At 40.4% G+C, this 23,795-nt stretch overlaps 1 protein-coding gene across 3 annotated transcripts; it reads right to left on the bottom strand.

Annotated features, from left to right (window-relative positions):
* Positions 1–199: 199 nt before the first annotated feature.
* kcnt1 (potassium channel, subfamily T, member 1) lies at positions 200–23,565 on the bottom strand. 3 transcript variants are annotated; one of them, XM_026355581.1, is made up of 31 exons: positions 23,372–23,565; positions 21,143–21,307; positions 16,452–16,531; positions 16,034–16,181; positions 14,821–14,868; positions 14,426–14,474; positions 14,178–14,237; positions 13,797–13,871; positions 13,146–13,229; positions 12,587–12,681; positions 11,826–12,006; positions 11,578–11,742; positions 11,329–11,465; positions 9,683–9,746; positions 9,422–9,530; positions 8,857–8,965; positions 7,710–7,859; positions 7,162–7,391; positions 6,835–7,051; positions 5,752–5,857; positions 5,436–5,608; positions 4,201–4,272; positions 3,870–4,004; positions 3,633–3,744; positions 3,371–3,472; positions 3,028–3,111; positions 2,800–2,928; positions 2,317–2,611; positions 2,147–2,209; positions 1,940–2,024; positions 200–1,560 (listed from the first exon to the last, which is right to left on the bottom strand). In XM_026355581.1, exons 1-31 carry the CDS (start codon positions 23,536–23,538, stop codon positions 1,443–1,445), a joined length of 3,807 nt encoding a protein of 1,268 aa, XP_026211366.1. In that variant the 5' UTR covers positions 23,539–23,565; the 3' UTR covers positions 200–1,442. The 3 variants fall into 3 exon arrangements, with proteins under 3 accessions (XP_026211366.1, XP_026211364.1, XP_026211365.1); XM_026355579.1 differs by having other exon boundaries at positions 2,794–2,928; positions 23,372–23,537; XM_026355580.1 differs by lacking the exons at positions 21,143–21,307; positions 23,372–23,565 and adding an exon at positions 18,325–18,488 and having other exon boundaries at positions 2,794–2,928.
* Between the last annotated feature and the right edge of the window lie 230 nt (positions 23,566–23,795).

Raw genomic sequence — 23,795 nt, 5'->3', positions numbered from 1 at the left:
TTCTGATTCTCCTCTTTCTGTCTTTTGCACATACAGATTAAGTAAACTGTGTGTTTATGAAAACTATGCAGTGGCATAGCATTCCTGAAGAAAAACATGCACTATTCCCTCTGAAATGTAAAGTAAGAGAAGTAGAAAGTCACAGTAACATATATCAATTTTATATTGAAGTAAATGTACTTTCCTGGTGGTGGTTCCTTTCCACCAGCTGTTTAGGCCATAAATCATACTTATTCTCATACTCACTGTACAGTCTTCATAACTAAATCTCAGCAAATGCTTAAAATGACGAGCTCTCTTGACATTTTGACATACTTAGGCTAAACTAACAACTCAAAACTATTTTAATATGTATTTTCTTAATATAGAACTTTAATGTGCAAATTAAAATAAAATGAAACTGAAGTACAAATATGTTCAACATTCAACTATTAGTAGAAGTCAAAGAGTTGCAGTCAAAAATTATTGTGTACAGGATGTAGAATTTTAGAAATACATATCTCACCCAAACAGCCACAAATGTAAATTAACAGACAAGTTCTTTCACTTAGCAGTGCTTAAAATCAAATCAGGTTGTCTGATTACTAATATAGTACAGATCCTTTATAGCACAATACCAACTATATGACTATGCTGAACTGAGCTCTTGTTGTGCAAAAACTTCATTCAATCTAATAAGTATACTGGAGTGAACATATAGCGTAAGTAACCACCATTGTTTCTAAGTAACTTACTAATCAAGACTTCTACATCACTGAATAACTACTTATATAGTTCAGCTACAAAAAATCGGCTTCAAACGCTCTAAATAAAAGTTTAAAATCCAAGTTCTAGTGTTAAGGTAATGTTAGACTCAGGAAAATTTAGATTATGTGCATGTGATTTCTGCTGATTTAAAAATGTTAAGAAAAGTGTGATAAATCCTGGGCCACCAGCCCCTGAATGCCATCTTTGACCTTGATGTTCAACTTTACTTTTCCCAAAGGCACAGACTAAGTGTCCAATTCAGTAAGAGGTTCAGGAGGTTTCATTGACAGCAAATAATGTAAATTATTAAGATTATTGTGTGATTGTGTGGTAGATCACATCCCATCTAACCAAGAACAACACTGCAGGTGAGATTGACTTGTTTGAAATACCTTCAGTTAGTCGAATTCATTTGTTAACAAGTGTGTCCCTGACTGCTCATCCAGTAGAGCTTTCACAGAAATGAATACGCTATTCTTACATACAGTGGCAGGAGGATGAAAATGTCACAGATGACGTCAAATATCATCTGCCGAACAGTAGGCACTCATATAATACAGTGGTAGGCTGTAGTGCTGGGACACTGTAGAACAAATCGTCCTCTGTCAGACTGGACATGTGTGGACACAACCAGACCCCCATGACACACAAGGGAGTGATCAGGAAGGAGTGTACCAGTGAAAGTCAGCATGGTATCAGAGCTGGGTGTCCTCTTTGGTGTCTATGCTGGACTCGTGTCTCTCTTTCAGGCTGCTGCTGTGGACGGGAGGTTCCTCTGGGACATGAGCCAAAGGGTCTGGGCGAATTAGGTACCTGAGGGAGAGGCAGAGAGAGCATCGCGGATGAAGAACCGAGACAAGAAAGTGTTCCCACATGGGACTGTTTTGAACTTTCCTAAAGGTCACTCTGCATTAAAGAAGGAACTGAGGAACAGGCTGAGGGATGTGTTTGCCATTCTCCGTCATGAACAAGAAACAGCTGTCACCGTGGATACCAAAAGGCCCCCTGCTCATCATAACAATCACCTACAGTATGTTCACCAGCATGCTGACAACTATGTCTGCCATTTGGTGGAGAACAGGTAGCATACATAGCAAACAAAACAATATAAGAAGTAAAAAAATAACAATTATCTGTTTAATAGATAATAGATCTAGTATCAGTAGGAAGAAAACAAAGGAGAAATATTTACACAATGTCATTGAGCTCCAGCCTGGTGTCAGGTGAAGGGTTAATCAGGACATACGACAGTGTGTTTTGTTGATCATTCTGTTCATCTGAAACGGAAACATCACCACAGTCATATAGTGCCTGAATTGCGTATCCATCATATAGAGACGTGTATATAATGTTATGATCTTCTTCCTACCTGCCGCGGGATCATAACTTCACTGCTTACCTTGTAGGTAGCCCAGATTGACTCTATTCATGACATCACTGGCTGTCAGATTTGTTAAGTCTTCTGCAAACAGCAGTGAAAAAATAAGCATACAAGAACTATAGAAGCATAAGCAAACATGAAAGCACTGAACAGTTTGCTTTCTCCGTTAAATGTGTATCCACGCTCACCATATCCTGAGGTGGGAAGGCCCAGATGCCTCATGCGGTTGCGAACCAGTTCAGACAGCTCCTCCCTCTCAGAGCGTCGGTACAGGTTGAGGCGCTGCTGAGCAATGCGCTGGGCGTGGTCCTTGCTCGAGTCCCGGCTCACCCCCTGCCACCTAACGCTTTTCTTACTGAGACGCCGTGCCCACTGCATGCTCTTCTTCCTCAGCAGGGGGTGATCTGATTGGTCATTGCTGCGAGACTCATCTCCTCTCTCCTTGGTGTCCTCGCAGTCATCAACACTCATGGACACCTGAGACTAAAGTGAGGAGACGGGAAGTTACCTCAGGAAGTTACAGCCAAAATACTAATCATATTAAAAGCTATGAAATTCATGGTGCATAATCCTCAGAATATTTAATCTAGCACCACCAGCAGGTAAAATGATGTTGCATATTTTTGCGTTGGAAATAATTATTTGGCTTTGGACAGCTACAGTACCTTTACCTCAGACGTTGAGAAAATGTGGGATTCTGTCCGATAGATCCCAATGGGAATTTCAGCACTAGAGGAGCAGAGTTTCTGGAACAGCCTGCCATAAGTGCTGATCCACAGGTCCTCCTCGGTTACTTTCATCTGGAACAAGAGATCAAAAGGCATACTGCTAGTTGGTAAAAGGCAGAATGGTACTGTTTGAGGTCCTTTCTTTCTCCTTTTAAAATCTATTTAACTCACAGCACAGAGGTATCCTGACCCTGGAGTGGTGTCGAGTCCCAGCAGAAGCCTTGCAATAAGGATCATGTAGTCCTTCACAAAAGACTGACATGGATACGTTTTTTAAATGTATAACGTAACAATTAACGTAACATAGTAAAATACAATGGACATAAAGACATAAACACGGTTTCTATAAGTGACTGAACACAAGAGGGCACTTTTGCTTTATGATGGTGATGCTGCTCCATTTCTTCAGGTGATTCTATTTCTATGATGCTGTAAGAGACATTCATTCAATTCACCTGATATTAAAAAAGAGTCGTTTAAGGCTAAGTGCTTAGCTGTATGTGTGTGTGCCAACCTGATAGAGCAGGGTGTCCAGCATGCTGATACTGAACACTCTGCCTGCAGCGAAGGGTAGGCGAAACATGAAGGCCAAGTTGGAGCCTTTATCACGCTCTTTCTGTGGGGGAGAGCCAGGACACACACTAAGTACAGTCATGATAAACAGCACAGAAACGGTTTGTCACTTTTCTGACAGTCTACAAAGTCAAATTTCCATATAATCTATGTTCATAATTCACACCATGCAATTCAGCATAAGCCCACTTGTTACGTCTTACCTTCTCCAGCTTGGAGAGGGCCAGTGAATAGCAGTCCTTTGCTCTGAACTGCATGAATCTCATGTTGGATGGATGAGTAAGCTCTGTGATGATGCTCAGACTGGGAAACAACCTGATACAGCAGAAAACATGAACGGGAATTTAATCAGTTTAACCAGTTTATATAGCAACAAAATTACATTAAAAGAGCATATCCTAAATAACATAGAACAGATAGGATACAAACTAAATTAATACCTGAACATTGTCTGCACATTCACGATAGTTTTGGCATCTGCCATGTAGTCCTCCTCAGCACTCATGGTACTCTCTTTATCCACAACAACCAAATTATCAGCGTAGATAATGCCACACTGCAGCAGGCTGTCCAGACTGCAACACAAAGACACACACAAGCACACACACAAGCAATGAGTGTTACAGCAGCAGACGCCAGTTTGCTTGGGAAATACTGTGCATCCAGTCAGAGATAAACACAAGTGCTTCTTCAACGCCTTTTAATAAGACAGTTAATGTAAAATAAAATCAAGCTTTAATGAAAAGCAGCAGGGTTATGTGAGTCTCTTACTTGTCGATGGTCCCTGCCATGTAGTAAACCATTGGAAAGCAGCAGATGGCCTCCAGAAAGTGATTATCCGGCCTGCAGGAAACATACATGATGCAAACAGAGGTAATTTTTTTATTATCCTCTAAATAGAAACAACATAAGATAATGTTTGTTAATTAAAAATGTTTAAACATGATTATTTAAACATGTTTCACATAAGAAACATTTAGTTTGACAGTTAGAGAAAAGCCGTCCTCTGCTTGTTGCACTATTTATAGGACATTTTAAACAAATCACCTGAAATTATGTAAATGTAAATATGTCATGGTGTTTTTCTTTTTGGTTTTGTACATGTATAAAATGAATAAATAAAATCCTTCTCTCAATTTTGGAAAATCATTTCTTAATAATGCATTTAGTAACTATTCTTCAGCACACACACCCCCGAGCACACCAAATACACTGCAACCACCTTATTGCTGCTTGAGGGACATGTGTGGTTACTACTGCTCGTGATGATATGAAACTTCCACTGTCTCAGGAACCTCTGTGGTAGTTCAGCCCTCTAGTTAGTGTGTCTGTAGGTTGAGTCCATCTGTTGCTGCGCACTCTCCGACAGGTTCAGTCGCTTTATTATTGCCTGTCCTCGACCACCACCCCTGACAGAACTCTACTTTATGCATCTGCCGAGTCCTGCTGACTAGAGACCCAAGGCTGTCATAAGTGCCTGAATTGCGTATCCAAGTGTGTGGGTGTTTGTATTTGTGTGTGTGCGACAGCAGTCGGAAGGCAGGGAGAGAGAGACGCACAGAGCGAGAGTTTATTGTTGCGTGTTTGTTTCTATGAGAGTCCTGAGAGCTCGCATGAGGGGGCTGAAAAGGGACACATCAGGGCTGTCGTTGAAAGCCTGCTTGGTGTTCTCCAAAGAAACCATTTTCTCTATCTTTTTCTCCCTTGTAGCAATATATATCATTCAGGTTCAAGGCAAAGCAAGTTGCCATGGTGACTGTCTGCAGCTAGAGAGAGCAGCGTTTTTATTTTCTTTCTCGCTCAAAACACACCGTCACTATGAGCAGCACCAGTAACCTAACATCAGGAGCGACAATGGAGTCCCACCTCCACAGCCTTGTCCTAAGTGCTGGGCTGACGTGAGCTTTTAGCATTCGAAATGTTTCCCACCACGACACGGTGAAAGACAGAGTGAAGGTGAAACAAAGGAACAATGTGTCTGTATGTCTGTGCCAAGGTGAACTCACGGGTTATCCAGCAGCAGGACAATTGGGTTTAGTTCTTTCCTGGGTCTGTAATAAGCTCTGAGAGGCACTATGAAGTTATAGAGGCCGTTTCCTGCCGTCTCGGCAGACACAATGATGAGCTTGTTCTTGAAACCGTAAGCCTTTGCGTCCTCAGAACTGTTGTGCCGGCAACCCTGCATGGAGAACGACAAAGCAGACAGGTAATTTAGGTTTTCTTCTGTCTAATGACAGAGACAGAGATGATTGAAGGAATGTAAGGAGTGGTGGAGGCAGCAAGTAATTGAGTGACTAAGTTGGAGGAACAGCGACTGCCCACCTGGTCCAGTCGTAGGCAGCAAAACGGGGCTTTTTCAGCCAACAGATGGCACAAAGTGGGCGAGCTCCCAATGTATGGCGAGTTAGGGGGATAGCCTTTCACATACCTAGCAAAAAAAATTAATAAAAAAAAGAATGACACATTTCATTGAAACATACTGAGCTCATCTTTATCGCTCTAACATAAATATTTTAAGCTATTAGAACAATTTCAAAACATTCAACATCAAGTTTCAGATTTGTGTCAAAATGTGACACAAATGTTCAATTAGGGGAAAACGTGAAAACAGCGTTGGTGAAATTTTAAAGTATTCAGAATTTACCTTCAGTAAAAGCAGCAAAAGGACATTGTGGACTTTCTTAGTCTTACAAGAAATCACAGTCATTGAAGTCAGCTAACCTCTGTTCAGCGTGTATACTTGAATAAGCCACTCAAACCCTCACTGCTGATTCATGTAGCACAGATAAAATGAAGATGTGACTGTGAAAAGGGCTCCGTAGTATCTGCGCTGCCTACGTCAACTTGCTTTGCTGTTTAACTTCACTTTGTCAAAAGGACAAGAACTGATTGCAAAGTGTTGTTAACCTCAGCTCTACAATTACGGAAAAACCCGGAACGAGTACTCAAAAGGGCAAAAAAGATTATCAACGACCCCACGCATGTCCTCTGGGACTACTTTAAGTGAAGGCTTTGAGTTGTCAATCTAAAACACATCAGGGAAGGGAGTGTGCTTTTATTCCAGGAGACATAAGACAAGAAATGGTCAGCGTGCTTTGTGCTGCTTTTTAACATGTTATTTACTGTCATTAATCTCTGTTTATCTCAACTTTATATTTGGATTGTGTTTGTGTGCGTGGGTGAGTTTTCTGTGTTTTATTATTATGTATATTATATTATTGTATTATAATTAGTTTGTCAAATTGTAAATTCCCCCGAGTCCTGAATAAAGTACTTTGAAGTAAATTATTTTTTACACTTATTTTACATTTATTGTTTGTGGTTTATTTTATTATGCCTCTTGTCATTAGGTTTTTTATGTGCTGTACAGGTGTTTAGATCCACACAGAGAAACACAAGCCTTACTCAGTAGACGAGGGGCCTTTCTCATCTGTGAAGACAGAGTCATCCTCTGACTGATCACTGAGGAGGTCACATGGCAGGATCGAGGAGGAGTCTGCAAGCTCCTGAACTGGGGCGATACTCGGCCGACGGCTCCCTGTGCCATTCACTGTAGGTGGGACCAGCTTCACACCTGAGACGTCAGGGGGACTTGTATTCTGAAGATCCATAGCAACAGTGCCTGTAAAATACATTCACCTGAGAGTTAAAACACAACGATCCAGCATCTCCTCAAACTAACCAGATTCGACCTTCGACAGGAGCATTTGAACACACTTTACTTCCTCTCACCCATGCTCGCGATGATACTGTGCACAGGAAGCTGTGAGGGTCCGTCATAGAGTCTCCCTGCAGGGCGGCCCTTCCTCTCCTCCTGATTGAAGATGAAGGCTGAGTTCTCCTCCTTGGTGATGTTGATGTAGTAGCAGGTGTCTGCGGCAGCCATGATGTGGCGTGGACCAGGATTCAGAAGGATGCTCTTGTTGTCCTCCCTCTTTATGCCGATCAGGCACACACCATACCTGAATATCACATGACTGTTATTAACATTAGGGAAATACCTGATCACAGAAGTGTATCATTATATTTAAAAAATATACTGCTTACTCTACTGGTGGATTAAAGGAATAGTTTGACAGTTTCGGAAATATTTTTATTAGGAGAAAACTTTGTTTAAGTGGTTGAAAGTGTATTCAGTAGTCTCAAACTATTAAACGTAGAAGCCCCCTACTGCTGTGTCTAATTACCGTATATAACATATTAACAACCGCTGGAAATGTTTTGGTTGTTTTCTAGTTGTCAGCATTCTGAAGAACGACATAGCTTTTGTGTCAACTCACTTTTTGTGAGCATGAAAGGAGGCATAGGTGAAGCTTTTGCCATTATACTCTCCGAAGAACTTGCTGTCACTCAGTCGGATGTGGTAGACCTCGTTGCCAGAGCAGCATCCATACATCCTCTGCCACTGCTCTGGGGACTGCTGTCCTTCTCTGTGTTCATTCAGAGAAAACACAGTCAAACTTACTGTACAACACATCACTAAACCTAAATAAGTGTGTTACGCATGCAGTGTTGACAAACTCTCAACAGTGAAACCTTATTTTTTGGGGATATCTACAGTATTAAGAGTAGTAAGAGTCTCGTGGGTTTTCTGGTTAAAGCGGATAGCTTCATACATTATCAGTTAGTTGGCTTCACTCTAATATGGCCTTTTTAATGACTTCTGGTACTTACACTAATTGCTCCATCACTTTGATGGAGTTTAATGGGCTACAAGAGATGCTCAGACCAACCCCAAGGTAGCAGTTCACATACTTACTTTTTAGTACTTAATTAATATTTATGTAAGATGACTTCTAAATTGTATTGTAACTTTCTTGTGTTTATGTTGTAAAGTACAATAACTGTGCTCATTGATATCCGTATCTCTTTTAAATGTATGTCCAATACAACATCCCTGATGAACTGAATGTCTCCAAATTCATCTTGTGCACACCCTGCAGTTCATGAACAACCATTTATCAACCGACCCACAACAGCCCCCACCTTATATTTCTATGTCTAATAAAAATATACAGCTTAAAAAGCTTTTCTTTCTAGAGAGTTGTCAGGAACATGGCAAGTGCCCTTTAATATAGTTTCCCTTAGTCACTGACAGCAGCTTTTAAAAGTGACCTGCTTGCATGCTGTGAAAAATCATTTTTCCCTGCAGAGCTTTTCACACAGCTTTGCAGAGAACAAATCCTAAAAAATCAATTTAGGTTCTGCCTGTTCTCTCTTTTGGCTTAATACACTGTCGTTACTTCCTACTGCGTTCCACAATGGCCTAAGACTTTTGTCTTTGCTTGGGCCTATTCACCTCTTTGTACTAGGTGTATGCAAGCTATAGATACATCAGCAGACATGAACATGTGAGGAAATTTGAACTTTTCGATCACACTTAGGAGAAATAAAAAATGCCTGGGAAGGTTATAGAAGGTAACTGACTGTCCACGGGAGGTGTGCACAAGGAGAGTAACCAGGGTGGAGGTGGCAGGACAAACACAGTTGAGAGCCAACATGGCGTATTTGAACTCCTCCTCACACACAACATGATCTGAAATAGTAGAAAAAAAAGCTAATCAGAGAAGCTGTCCAAGAAGTACAAGTTGTATTAGCATGTGGTATTCATGAAATGTAAATTTTATGGTGACTTGCTGACTTACAAGCTTGTTAACATTAGCACTTTTTAAGATGATATGTCAAATATTTCACTTTTTAATCTCTGTTTTGTTGTCTATCAACTCCTGGGGAAATATCTGGCTGTTTAACTGTTAAATGCTTCATTGTGTTTGCCACATGTTTTGGCACATCTGTCTGCTTTTCAGTGGAAACAGCTCCTGCTGCTGCTAAAAATGCTACAAGAGCAGCAAGTTAGGAACCAAAGAAATAACGTTGTTGGCAGAAAGATGCTATAAAAGCTCATTTACATTGAGGGTGTTGTAGATCTATTTTGAAAAAAATGTTTTGTGACATGAATTCAACATTAACATGACATTTTAGCAATGCTCACCTGCAAATTTAACATGGAACTTATTTTCAGGTTTCAGTATCTGGACATAAAGGGGACAATTTGGAGCAAAGTCCTTTACTGCCCAGGCTCTCAGGATGGTCTGATGATCCTGAGAGGACACAATCAAAAATAATGCACTTACACTCTATTATTTTATCATTAATGCCTTTCAAATTAATTAATAATTGCACAAGTTTTAATAAACAACTGAATTTCAATTTTATTACAACAAAAAACTTCATTAATTGCTGTTGTTCTCACCGCAGCCATGCGATCCACCTCGTTACGACTGCTCAGAATGAAACAAGCCTCTGCATCATCCATTCTACAGCAGCAACACACGGTCAATAAATAATAAAACAAAGTGAAAATACATCAAAACAAAAGCAAATTACTGAACTATACAAGAAAAGAAAAGATCATCACAAACGAATCATCTGAAATGACCACCAGTCAGTTGAGACTTCTAACTAACAGTGCATATACAGTATATATTATCCTGAAGTCCTCCATATTGTATGTGCAGTGAATGTGGAACTGTTTTTGCATACGATTAACATAGCCTGGAGAGTGCAGAATGCAAAACAAGTGTGGGAGGATCTGAAATGCTGCCAGATGCAGGATGTAAGCTCAACACACACCCAGTCCTTTACTTCTAATTGCTCTATCAAAAACCTGCCAAATGTATACAGTGAAATTATATAATATGAATTGAGGCAATACTTTGGTGTAAGGTGTTCGGTACTATTGTACTACAGTATTATTGTCTTCCTGATGTTCCTATGTTGGGGGGACTTTTATTGTGCAAGAGGCTTTTATTAAAACTGAAATTGAAACAGGTAGTTTGTCTGTTACTGGTGTGTTACCTGTGAGTATAAAATCAGTGGATTTACCACTTGAGGTTTTCTGCATTTCTGTAAAATAATTTGAGCGTGAATATGATTAAGGCTATGAAAATAAACTTGACTTGACAGATTGGCAGCAGGTTGTTAATCCTTCCATCAGTGTTAAAATTTGCCACAGTCTCATTCATAAAACTATCATAAACTTAGTAGAAGAAATGTGAGTCAGATCATGTTCGCTTTCCTCTAAGAAAGTGGTGCACTTCAAGGCTAAGTCTCAGTAGGAATGGGTAGAGCTTGAATGAATAATTATAATGTTGTCTGAGTATGAAGCCACACAATAGCGGTGACAAGTCTTTTTGCTGAGGAGGGAATGAATGAGGCTGATATTAATAAATGGATGGACATCCTACAGATGGGAACGGCATGTTTTGTGGCAATTCTAAATGCCTATCCCAGAATGCAAAAATATTAAATTATAGCCTTCATCATGGACAATTTAATCTGAGACTAGCTGTGCAGCTGTTGAAGGTAGATGCTGCATTGTTAGTCTGACATAGAAATGTGGAAAGCTGGAAGCGATTTATTTGCAAAATGCAGCCAGACACATCATCATCATGATGGACTGGATATGGACACGACACACCCACACTGTTCAGGCCAGTCACTAAGATCTATCATCCTTTCATTGTGCCAACTGTTAAAGGAGAGGTGTTAACTGAAAATTAGATTTAGAATTAGTGTCACCTTTAACTATGGAAATTAGACCACTCAGTGTAATTTATCAGCACGATTTATGTGGTACAGAAAAGTCAGTGAGCGTATGTGCGACACATGCAAGTCCTCATTTGTCAGTGTCCACGCTGATTTTATTCAGCCACATTTTTGCCACATAATTGCGATTTTACTTTTACCACACATGTAAAATGCATGGTTGTGATGGAGGAAGAGGATCACCGGTGTCATTAATATTCATCATCTGGACACCATGAATGTCAACACCTGTAAAAATGACTTTACTGAAACTGAGTCATCTACCTCTGAGTTTTAGGATCTGTTACTTACTTTGCTCGCAGCAGGTCCTGGTCTTTGAGAACAGATCCTTGAAGATAGATGACCCTTTGAGACCAGAGAGGAATCTGCAGGACTCTCCGCACCTGGAGGTCCATTTCAGTCGGGCACAGGATCACCACATAGTAATCCTTCCAGATTACCAAAAAATGTCTTAGTATCACCAAATGTATTATATATAATCTTAAAAGATACACCATGCTGTCCTTTAGTATGTCCTTTATATGTTGTGTTATTTGGTACCTGAAGTCTGGGATGGGCGTAGAATTCGTTGAGAAAATCCATGAGCAAGTCTATCTTTAATGAGCTGACACACAGCACTACATGCTTCTCCGTCTGTGCTCTGTGGCGGCTGTAGTTCCCCCCTGACTTTTGTCTTTCCATCCACAGGTAGATTAGCTCCTCAAACTGACAAACAACAAGTTGAGCAAACAATAAAACTCACAAATACAAATTTAGAAGCTATCCAACATTATTTCATGTCTTGCTACCTGCAGAGGCAACACCACAAGAGCCACACAGATCATGATGACCACTAGCAGCTGTGAAGGCCAGATCCGGGGGGTGACATCTCCAAAGCCCACAGTGGAAAATGTGACGATGCAGAAGTAGAAGGAATTGAAGAGGGACAGGTTTTTACCTGCTCGCTCCAGGTGTTGAATTCCACATGTGCTGTGTTGAACATGTTAGATGCATTCAAGCAAACAATAGGTCACTCTTTATAATCACCATGTTACTGGCATAAATAACACTTTCAGTTATCTGTAGTTAATGTGTAAGTAATAAAACATTTAGAAAAATTGAATACTTTAACAAGGTATTTCTCTTAAAGAGGCTCTTTGCTGCATATAAACCAAAATAAACATTTATTCGTGAGTAAACTACTTATGGAAACTGCAATCTGATCCAATGACAACTAGCTGCAGGGAACTAAACAAAAGTCTCAAGGTTACACAAGCTCAGCATTTAGAAACGTACCAGCAAGCTTTACTGACAATCTTATTAATTGTGCCATTGATATCAATAACATGACACCTAACGTTGAGACAGACCAAACCATTAAATACAGATAACTTGTTTTTGGCAGTACACTGCCACAAACTATGAAGTGAATTACTGAATTAAAGAATCGTTGGTATCCGGGATTGTTAATCTTAATAATGCAAATAGACGGATTAAACAAGTCACTCACAGTTAATGATAGAACAAGCTAATAAATAGCTAAAAGACACCCTGGAAGAAGCAGCCTCACCCAGTGAAGACCAAGCAAAGTAAGGTGCAGATGAGAATGAGGACCTGGTTGAACATGGCTGAGTTGGTCCTCTGGATCGCCCTGTGGACATCGTTCTACACCAAAACAAATAACATGCTGTAACGTTTGGATCCTCGTTTTAAATAAAGCCTTTTTAATTAAAGGCATTAGAATTATCTCTAGTACATGCTTCCTTTCATTAACACGAGGAATCACATCATTAGTTTAGTTGTTTATAGTAAATGGTTCTACTCTTCAGGATTCTCTTTGCTGCAGCAGAACAGTGTGAAACACAGAACAACAAGATGAAATGCAGACAGGGTTGCAAATAGTACCCCCGAGGAAACCCTCTAGGGTGTCGACAATCAAAGCAGAACCAAAGCAGGAGAAGGATGTGTTACTGTCAACAGCAGCAGTCGTATGAATTAAAGAGGGCCCATGTAAATCAGCTGACTCGGCATAGTGTGACTCAGAGCGTCTTGTCTAAACAAAGTCGTAAAAAGGCTGATTTAAAAAAGGGCCATTAACAGAATCAATTAAGTTAATGATTTTGACTCACAATCATGTTCTCCAAAGCACATTTTGCGAGCCAGCAGTTGAGAAATACGGGAATAAAGATGTTCCTTATTGAGGGCCAGAAGATCTGAGGAGAAAGTGACACACTTCACTTGATCGGATGCAGAATAAGACAGTAAGAAATATTACTGAATCAAACACAGAACAAATGCTGGGCTGCTTTAAATGCTCTCTCAGTGTAAACCAAATAGATAGTTACTGTATGGACATAGAAAGAGCTGCACACAAAAATATAGGGTTTATTATCTCTAGTAAAATTAGCTTGGGTGGTTTATACTGAAGGCTGTACTTAGTATTTTATTTAAATGTTCAAGCAAATGAGAAAAACTGTAATGCATCCATTAGTGCTGCTGGAAAAAGATCAGGGGATTACTAATATCAGCAGGCTCCATCCTCTGAAGATCACGAATGTCTGTGCAAAATTTAATGGCTTAGAAATTACAATCTGGACACAGCTGTAGACTTGTATTGGCAAGCTGCTGTCCCTTAACATTACACAACATAGAGATGACCTGTAAAAAATTACAACCTGCTACTATATTTCTAGCATCTGACTCAATGAACTTAACCTCAGGCCACAGCCTCAGTTCTTGAGCATGAGCATGTCACAGTGTTGTCATGGTAAAACCTTTACCGTGATGATGAAGGGAACTGTGTTTATCATCTCCAAGAGAAAAGACACCTGGAATATCTGTTCCCAAATGTTCCCCTAAAATGAAAAAACATGGTCAGACTTTAAGAGTTTTACCAGCGAGCACATAATAGACAATGAGTCACTGCATACACATTTCTTCATTGTAGTCTGTCATTTTCCTCGACCACTTAATCTTTCACCTCTGCCAGATCCTGTAATTACCGTCTATCCTTAATGTAGCTGGGACAAATGACACACAAATGATAATTACACCACTTATGGATTGTCAATCTCACAAGCTGTAAGTGACTAATTGGACAGACTGTATTAATCATGCCGATGCATTTGAAGTCTACTGATTGTTTTGTTTGCATGTCTTACCTTATAGCTCAGGTACATCAGTAACATTGTCTCTAGGAAACCAATGATGGCCACAATCACCTGTGCAAACCGACAAAGGAAGTAAATAAACAAACTTAAAGATGATTTACAACATAACATCAAATATAATCTTCTGAAAATTAAGACTGCAGTGTTTCGTATTCATGTATATGGTCAAACATCTGTGGTTTAAATTAGCCAATTTAATATTTGTACATGAAAGTTGTGCCTATATTTCTCTGACTCACTTGAATGGCCCAGACAGGAACCTTTCTGTCCACCCAGAAGATCAACTCCCTATAAGACATCACACACAACAGCAACGCTTTTCAGTAAACGTTAATAATAAATATCCTTGACATCATAAATAATTGCTTTATCATCAGTTTACTATCATTAGTTAGAGATAAATGCAGTAAAATAACACTTATAGACGAATGAGCTGTCTATTATTGAGTATCAAAATATAATAAACTTCAGATTTGGTCTCGCAATGAAAATACAAACTGCATGCAAGGTTAAGTAATAACCTGAGTCCAGGAAATAAGACAATAATAAACACTGAATAATGCTCTTACTGGAGGCAACAGAATAATCTACTTATTTTACCGTCTTGCCAAAAACCACGCCTTCATCGACTTACCAGTTGATTTCTCTGTCCTGTACTGATCCATTCCACTGGCAGTCAACACTGCAGAATAGAAGCAACAATAAGTAAAAGAGAACAGAGTGAAAAGTTATGTGGTGAAGTGCTCTTTAAAAAGTGTTTATCGTTCGACTTTATACATGACAGTTCAACCCAGTGAATTCATTAGTCTGAAATTAAAATGTCTTATAGCTCTTGATGTTAAACACTTATTAAAATTGAATGTCTATTGTTACTCAAGATAAAAAAAATGCATTTATTTAAAGAAGCAGCGTGATGGTTTAAAACTGAATTCTTGTCGTGTACCACAGTAAGTCTGCTGTCAAGATAACTACCATCGCCTCCATAATAAAGTCAGAATTAGACCATTTTCTGTCCGTCTTCTATCTGATACCATGATTTTGATCTATGCATTCATCTCTTCACTCGATTGTTGTAATTTTCTTTTCTCTGTCCTATCTAACTCAAAACACAACTTCTCTAGAAACTCTACTCTAAATGCTGCAGGAATCTTTACAAGTGCCACAAATTCTGATCAAATGACTGATATCTATACACAGTGCTGCTGATTTTACTCACCCTGATTTATAAAGCACTACGAGGGCTTACCTCACACATCATATTTTAGCATATACAGTACACATTTCTCCTAAAGTGGTCTCGTTTCACAGCATCTTCATACTCTTATGATTAATGTGATCTCTGTAGATGTGCAGAAACATCGCAACAATGAAGTATAATATAGAGCAACATTTACAATTTATTAGTTAGCACTGAATGTCTCCTTCGTTAAGTCTCAATACAACATCAGATATACTCAGATAAACCATCTCAAAAGAACATAAAATGCACAAATGTTACAGCTGATGAACTGATTAATGTATGTCTATCTATCATACTATATTAACAGAATAAAAAATAAATCTATCCTTATCACAGTGTAAAAATGTTAAACTCCTGCATTCAAGCTAATGTAAAAGCTGCAGTATGCAACCTCAACTAGTGCTGACATGAGACTTAACCATCCAGCCCTCTATGTCCCTGCTTCTCTCTGCTCTTCTGCCATTGTCTTTATTGTATTATCTCAACATTTGCAATGTTTTTCTATAGTCTGTTGGTCATGATTTCTTGTAAACCATGGTTTGATAATACTGCACTTTAAATAAACCCTGACCAGACGTGTTTCTTTTTCTTATCAGTGTAAACAAACCATTTATTGTTGCCACTGGGCACATTTTGCTGTCCTGTAGCGTGGCTGCCGCTGGCGCTCTGTCCAGGATTATCTGTCACCACTCTGATTATGTACAGCAGACAAGTGAGCAGCTTCAGGGAGAAGTTGAACACACGGATCCTAAGGCCTAAAAGGGAAGAGAGGGACACATTATCCAAACAATGCTATATCAAAACAATAAAAAGCAACAGCACTGTGCAGCACAATGGTAATTGTCTTTAAATCTCTGGTTGATCAACAAGAAACTTGTAGGATTCTACAGTTCTTTATGTCCCCCCACATGCATCTGGGTCTCATGAAGCACACATTTGTGGTTATTGCTTTTATTGTGTGCACCCTTCAGTTACACAACAGTCCATTTAGAGACACGTGATGATGTCCTGCATCATCTACTTACTCGATCTTTGGTTTTTGATGAAGAAAAGTTTGAGGCGTTCCTTGAAGGTGTTTTCGTTCACATAAAACTCTACCTGCACTCTAACAGGAAAAGAGAAGAAGAGTCAAACAAGAATCAGGAGCACAAACAGAAAAAGCCTCACAGATGTTTCCAAAAGCAGTTTTCAAAGTATCACATTTTACACAGCATGAATATTCATAATGTTGTCTATCTAATCATCTGCCTGAGGAGAGTTAGGTAATTATCTATCTCTGATTTTGTTCACAATAACAGGACAGAGTTACTACAGGACATACAGCATAAACCTTAGGAGTGACGGAGAGAAACAAAAAGACAATGCAAGGATAAGAGGTGTTCGAAGAATCTGAGAAAGGTTTAAAGCTTTTGAGGCAGTGCTGCTGCAGTAATCCCAAGTTTTAGTTTGTACCCGTAAGGTTCACAGAGGGAGAGAAAAGGCGGTGTGGGTTGTTGAATGCACAGACATCCTTTGGCGTGCACTGCAGCAGCTATTTCAGGTCTGCGTGATGGTAATACCGCACCACAGAGTGGAGAAAGCCCTTCAGAGATAAAACAGAGAACCCTGAAAGAGAAATCCTCTATGATGAGATGGGAAAACAGCCGTCACATCTGGCCAGCAGCAGGGCAGAGATGAGCTCTGGGGGTAAAGGCACTTCACCTGAGAGCTACATGTCACATATTAGAGCCCTACAGATTGCGCTGTCTGTCTCTCTGTGTCTGTCTCCTTTTCACCCCTCCACCCCCACACATACACACATACATACACCTAATGGTGCAAGTAATGACCCTTAATCAGCTCCTGTTGAGCACACAATTATAAGCTGAAGTGGTCTGGCATTAGTCATACTGTGATGTCACATTGGAGTTTAGGCAATAAGATGCACAGCTCTGGGAGTAATTAGATCTTCTGAAAGGACTAATTGTCGCCGAGCAAGTTCTGCAAGTGCAATCATTTAGCAGCTCTGAAACAGATCCGCTCTTATGAAATCAATTCACCTTGAGGTGTTCACAACAGAAAGTAACACGTTGCTCAGAATGCAAACATGTAAAATGAAGAGTTTGAGAAGGTTCACTGATTAGTATTTAATTTAATTTTTCTAAGGAGATAACTGTTACTTGCAACGCTAATATAAAACTATCTATTAATTAGTACATTGTTCAAGTAATTAGCAATTACTCTGATTAATTTCTTAGATTAATACTCCCCATGGCTTTTAAAAAGTAAAAATCTGTTGGTTTTCTTACATAATAGTGGAGCTCTTTACAAAACTAATAGTGAGAAGCAGCATTTTATGATTTTTATACTCCAGCTGATTAATCAACAAACTGCACAAAGTAAGTGTAGCTGTGTGAGCTGAGAGAAATGATATCAACCCCACCTTAAATACCTTAAATTCACTCCATGTGGCTTTTTTAAAATATTATTATATGCTGGTTTTATTATAGTAAACTGAAGATGTTTGCGTTTTGGACTGTTAAGGAGTATTTCTCACACTAAACATCAGTAGGTTAGATGAGAAACAGTTGATAATCTCATTTGTCTTGCACCCCTTCATTATAGGCTATTGCACTGAATGAATTAAATAGTTAATAGATCCTGAACACACGCAGGCTTCTCTGTGCATGTCAGCAGTTTTTAAGCGCGCTTATCAAATTGGTGAGCGCACGTTGTTTCCTTCTTCCATCTTCATCTGCTAATGAACTGAATATTTGTCATTCGTCTCAACAATAAAAAAAAAAAAATCCTCACAGTGTCGTGCTCTCGCTTGTCTTTCAGCGCATCCAGCTCACCTCCGCTGAGGACATCATGTGCACTTGAGAGCTAAACTTGGTCACTGCTCCATGTGGCCCCTACCTCTGCCCGGTGTCACTACCAAAAGTCTCCGACCTCCAAGTGCTCACGGACTGACTGACCCAGGTCGGGATGACGATCTTCGGATCCATTGCTCGGGACACCTGTGTCTGCGTCGTGCAGTCAGTTAATTCCTACAGTGGACTATAAGCATCTTGAGCAACGCGCCTCCCCGCAGCTCTAAAATACCATCACCACACTGGAGAATAAGATGCTGAGAGCTAAGAGGACAGATACAAAGCAGTATTTGGATAATCGTTTATTTTGAGGGGAAAAAACAGAGCTTATTGGAATATTTTTAGAAAAGTATACAAGCTCTCTCTGTCTCTATTTTCCCTCTCTCTCTTGCGCGGGCCTGTTGCCACAGCAACGTTGGTATGACAGGAATAACCCTAACTGATGCTGTTGCAGCATGGTCCTCTCCAGCAGCCCTGCAGCTCCTGACAAAGCTGTAAACATTCACTGGAGGAATGATCAAATGCTCCAGCTTTTTGTCAGGCGGCATCAGCCTGGTAGCAGTCCAGTGTTAACAGAATCTCTGAGGCTTTCACATGTGTCATCGGATACCCTCCTGGCCCACAAAGCCAAAGGAATGCGCTGTCTTTTGTGTGAACGCAGCACAAGATGTGGAGGTTTTTGCATCGTGACATGACACAAACAAGCAGGCAAACACTTGGATATGTGCAAAAAATGCAGACAACAACAAAGTCAAGAACAAAGCAGGAGGCACGGCTCTTTCTGCCTCTCTCTCTCTCTCTTTTGTTTCCCTCGTGTCCCTCCCACCTGTTTGTCTTCTCTAAATTTGAAAAGTCTGAAGTAGTAATTTATAGATGACCTCTTCCGTGAGTCAGTGCTTTTGAATAGACCGGAAGAGGCCACTCCACTTGAATGCCCTTCGCCCACACTGGTACAGCCACTCGGTGTGGCTTTTCTGAGTTGTATATGAACACCCAGAACTCCTGCTTGTAAAATCCAAGACATTTCCATTTATGCACCTCACATTTATATATCACAAAAAAATGACAAACAAGCATGATAGACACTGTCAGTTGACAAACAAATTGGAAGCGTAAACAGTGGCAGAATGGCAAATAAAAAGGGATTGAAAAATAAATGATAGCGTGGGCCTGAGTCAGAGGGACTCCAGCTGATAAGCTGATAATTTGTTGATATTGTCTCGTGCACACCTGCCTTTGAGAAAGAAACCTTTGGAGTGATGGATGATCCCCGGGCAGATGTGACCAGTGACATTTGGGAGTTCACAGGCAGCTGCTGAACACAGGTCTGGAGGTTTGACTACTGAAAATCTAACAACAACGCTATCTACCGGGGACAGAAGATGGGTTCATGTGCAGGGGGACAGTTTAATTTAAATTACAATAAATGTTAAAAGACGAGCTCTAAATTTGGACAGTTTTATCGAGGAGAAAACAGTGATTGTTGCAAGGACAGATGGGGAAAGGTCACCTTTGACTGAAAGCACTGGCAGAGCTTCTTGTTCTTCCTCGTCAAGCAGACATGTCAGATATTACAAACAGCAGCACAGTCTCAAAGGTTCACTGCTGCTGTAATCACATCTAAAATTACATTTGATCACCACTCTCTTGAGGTCCATCTGGCAGAGCATTAGATTATGTACTGAATTAATAGCTTGAGGAAAAGCAAATATGAGTGCATAAGTAAATGCTCAAGATTGTTAAAGTCTGTGCTATTCCAAACTTTTTATATTATTTCTTGACTTTTGTTCTAAAGTTTAAAACCAGAAGCTCAGTAAATCCCCACTGTTAGGAATACGAGGACAAAAACAAGTGATGCAGATATCAGGGAAACAGAAGACTGCTACTGGTCTTGTCTGTAACGGTCACAGGCAGCAGCAGAGTAGAGAACTGAAGGTAGGAAAAGGGAAACTACAGCTGAGGTGACGCAGATAACAGAGATTGATAGTAAGATCTCGTTTTGTATTGTTATTGTAAATTAGGTCCCAATATTGTTGGGAATGTATTCTTATAAAAATGCACAAACACACACCGTACATCCTAAACATCTCTCCCTGCCCCAGTCACGGCTCCTCATTTCAGCACCACGGACAGCGGCACAAGCTCTGCCACGTTTCTGGCTTCTCCCTCTCGCACGCCACAAAATCCAAAGCACAAATACCACTAACTCTATACAACAAAGTCAGAGAACACTTCAAACCACACTTATGTATGCTAAGACTGCAGGGGGTAGACAAGGTAAACACTTCATGCACAATAACTCTGATGGATACGGGTTGGTAAAGTGGTTAGTACTGTAAGAAAGGCGCCTGGCAATCAGCACTCTCGCCAGTTGAAAAGCAACATGAGATGACTAATTGTAATCTGTAGTGAAGCTAAACAAACATTGCCACTGGACACAAATAAAAGTTTGTTTCATATGCCAGAGATAGTCTATTCTATTATTGAGTTAACACATTGATTCCCAACCAGGGGCATTGGAGGTCCAAGGGGTGCATCTACAATTGGAGGTACATGAAAAGAAGTACATAAAAATCTGACATTATAACCAGGTGTCGGGTGCAGAAGAATAAGCTGATTTTTTATTAAAGGTAGTTGACAAATGGGCAAAATTGTAAGAAATACCTAAAAGTAATGGAAAATAGTGTTGGTGATTGTCAAAGTCTCAGTTTTAACCTTTTTTCACTTGTGGCCATCTAGCCCACACCCCCGTCCACAGCTCCAACATGAGTTTATCTGATGTTCCCGTCTCTGAGCGAGTCAAACAGCACCTCTCGACCCACCTGCTGTGATTTACCATTTCTCTTCATGTCTTCGCTGCCTACCTGTCATCATTCTGGAAGGTCTGGTCTCCGAGCAGCAGGTCTCTGAAGCGGAAGCGTGGTGGCAGCGGAGGCACCTCACTCTCCACCTGCTCCATCTTAAGGGTGGAGATGTCTAAGATAACCCCGCTTCTGTTGCTGTTGGACTGGAGTGGTGCTGGAGCGGAGCTGGAGGAGGGAGAGGAGAGAAGTAAAGAAACAGTGGAGAAACTAAAGGAGATGTGCAAAGTAAGGGGAGTTGAACAAAGAAAGGAACATGAACAGGAAGAGAGATGGGGAACAAGGAAAGGAAACATAGGATGGAAAAGTGCAAGTGGTGGACTGATACATGGATGCAGACAAGAATGAGTTAGAAAAGAAGAAATAAACAAAGACAAATTAAAAGAAAATCAACATCCAAGAAATTCTGCAGGTTAATAACAAGCTCAGATTTGCAGGCTGCTCGTGTTATTAACCACTTTACCTGTCTGTTTACAACTTGCTTTGTAATACAAGCAGTTCAAGCAGCAACCTGACGTCATACAGACAATAAAAAGCAGGACGAGCAAACATATGTTCATCTAAAACCCCATGCAAACCAACTGCTTTACTACCACGGGGCAGATGCAGCCATAAAATGCAGCTACTTTGCTGGAAGTGTTCATTTGCTCTCATTTCAAGCACATAAACTACAAAACAAGCAGAAGCAGCTCGTACTGATGTTTGAAACCTCTATTAATGTAAGTATAATGTGTAGTCAGACCAATGCAGGTATTTTGCTGCTATGGCTTTGATAATGAATCTGTCAAAGGTGACAGAGTGTGGAAAGGTTTATTCAAAGATTTTATTTTTAGATTTTTTGTAAGAACTCACAACTTTTACTTTAAAAAGGATCCAACTAATTCTGCCGCCACTGATTTCAACACATACAATGACTCAGCTTAGGACACACACCATTAATCCTGTGTAATAATCATGAATCCATGACTCAGTTTAATCTTGATAGGAAATCATAAAAAGTGTAAGCTGAGCTGGATCGAGAGCACAACCTCCGTTTTCTGCAGACGTTGAGTCACCTCTCTAATTCGCATCTTATTCAATCACAGCTCGAGGTTCTGAGTAACATGCAAAAGGAGAAGTATAGCGTAGTTGAATGTTACCTTTGACCCCAGCAGAGGAAGGTGTGTGAAGACAAACTGATGTCAGTCGCTTGAAGGAAAGAGATGAATTGGAAACCCCAGAGTTGAGTGAATGGATTGATTTCTACCTTAATGTGTGACACAGGTTTGCATAAAACCTCTGTGGATAAAACAATGCATTCTTTGATTAAATATTACTGATCACATGAAGACAAATGGTTCAAATCTTCTCAGTTCAGAAGCACCTAAATTTGCTCAGACTGTAGAGAAGCAATCCATCATCCATCAAACAGCCAGTGTGGAAAAGTCCCAAATGTCTCTTTCTTCCTTCTTTCACCCTCTTTCCATCGCTCTACCTTCTCTCTCCTTCACAACATACATCCCATTGCTACAGACCTCCATCAAAGCAAGTCAAAACTATTGCATAATAGATTATGGGTTATTTCACGTGTGGTTTTGTAAAAAAACATCCAAGCAAAACCCAAAGGCAGAGAGCACCACTCAGGTCTCATAAAACACGCCGGTGCTTACGGGTCATTTAAGGCATCTTAAATGTGTGCAGCGAGAAAACATAGATTGAGAGGTTTTATAGTCGGTGACTGTGGAGCTTGTGTCACTTAACAATACACCTGTTTGTCTTCTTTGTCCCCAAAGCTCTATGTACACTGTTAACAGAACATTTAAACATTTCTTTTTATTAAACACACAATGTCTAAAGAAGACACACAGGTGCAGACCAACATCATAACATTATTTAATATGTTTATTATAGGTTGTGGTGTTACAGCTATGTTTACAGTAGTTAATATCCAGGGTGCAATACTGAAAGTTGAGACAGAGAGCAAACCAAAAACAGCTGAACACACAGCACAGGTGACAAGACTAGGTGAGATCTGTACAGACGGATGGAGCACTGGTACAAACTGATGATGCCAGAATCTGCATGTTCACACACAGCGCTGCAATAAGAAGGTTCATTTGTATTAAACAAATGCCTCATTCACAAATCATGTCAGTGATAAAGTCCAAACGCACAAGTTATTCATCATTCATCTCCAACACACGCCTAAAGTTTGCTTCTTATTTCGCTCCTGTCTCTTGCTGCTTCTCTTACCGTGGCTTGTGATCGTTCACGGTCCCATCATCGTTCACAAATGACTGATTCACGTAACATTCACTGCACATGTTGGCCGGAGATCCGGCGCTGCCGTCGGACTGGAGAGCTGCGGTGGTCGGCGTTGAGTCCCCCTTCACAAAGTCGTCTTCCTGAGTTAATTGCATCGGAGGGTGATCTGCCTGAAAGGAGTGGACACCCGGAGAGAAAGACGCGCTCTGTTAAAGCCCCGGGCGGTTTCTCCCTGTTCAGTACCAGAGCCCCCCTCACCTATTCAGGTGCATCTTGGAGGTTTGGAAGAGTTTGTGTCAGCCTACGCAGATAGGAACCTGCAAGCAACGTGACACCTGCCTAACGAGCTGTGCAAACAGGCAAAGTCAAAGATGCAAATGAAGAAGATGTGGTCGGCAGGAAGAAATGAGGC

Source organism: Anabas testudineus, chromosome 12 (assembly GCF_900324465.2).
Source record: "Anabas testudineus chromosome 12, fAnaTes1.2, whole genome shotgun sequence".
In the NCBI taxonomy this organism is placed as follows: domain Eukaryota; kingdom Metazoa; phylum Chordata; class Actinopteri; order Anabantiformes; family Anabantidae; genus Anabas; species Anabas testudineus.
Note: the sequence above shows the minus strand (reverse complement) of the source record. Positions and strands in the feature narration are given on the sequence as shown.

Coding starts and splice junctions, on each gene's coding strand:
- kcnt1 (XM_026355581.1), bottom strand. CDS start 23,538: ATGCAATTAACTCAGGAAGACGACTTTGTGAAGGGGGACTCAACGCCG. Junction 9,531..9,682: donor AGGTGGATCGCATGGCTGCG/GTGAGAACAACA, acceptor GTGTCCTCTCAG/GATCATCAGACCATCCTGAG. Junction 2,929..3,027: donor GGTCAGGATACCTCTGTGCT/GTGAGTTAAATA, acceptor CTCTTGTTCCAG/ATGAAAGTAACCGAGGAGGA.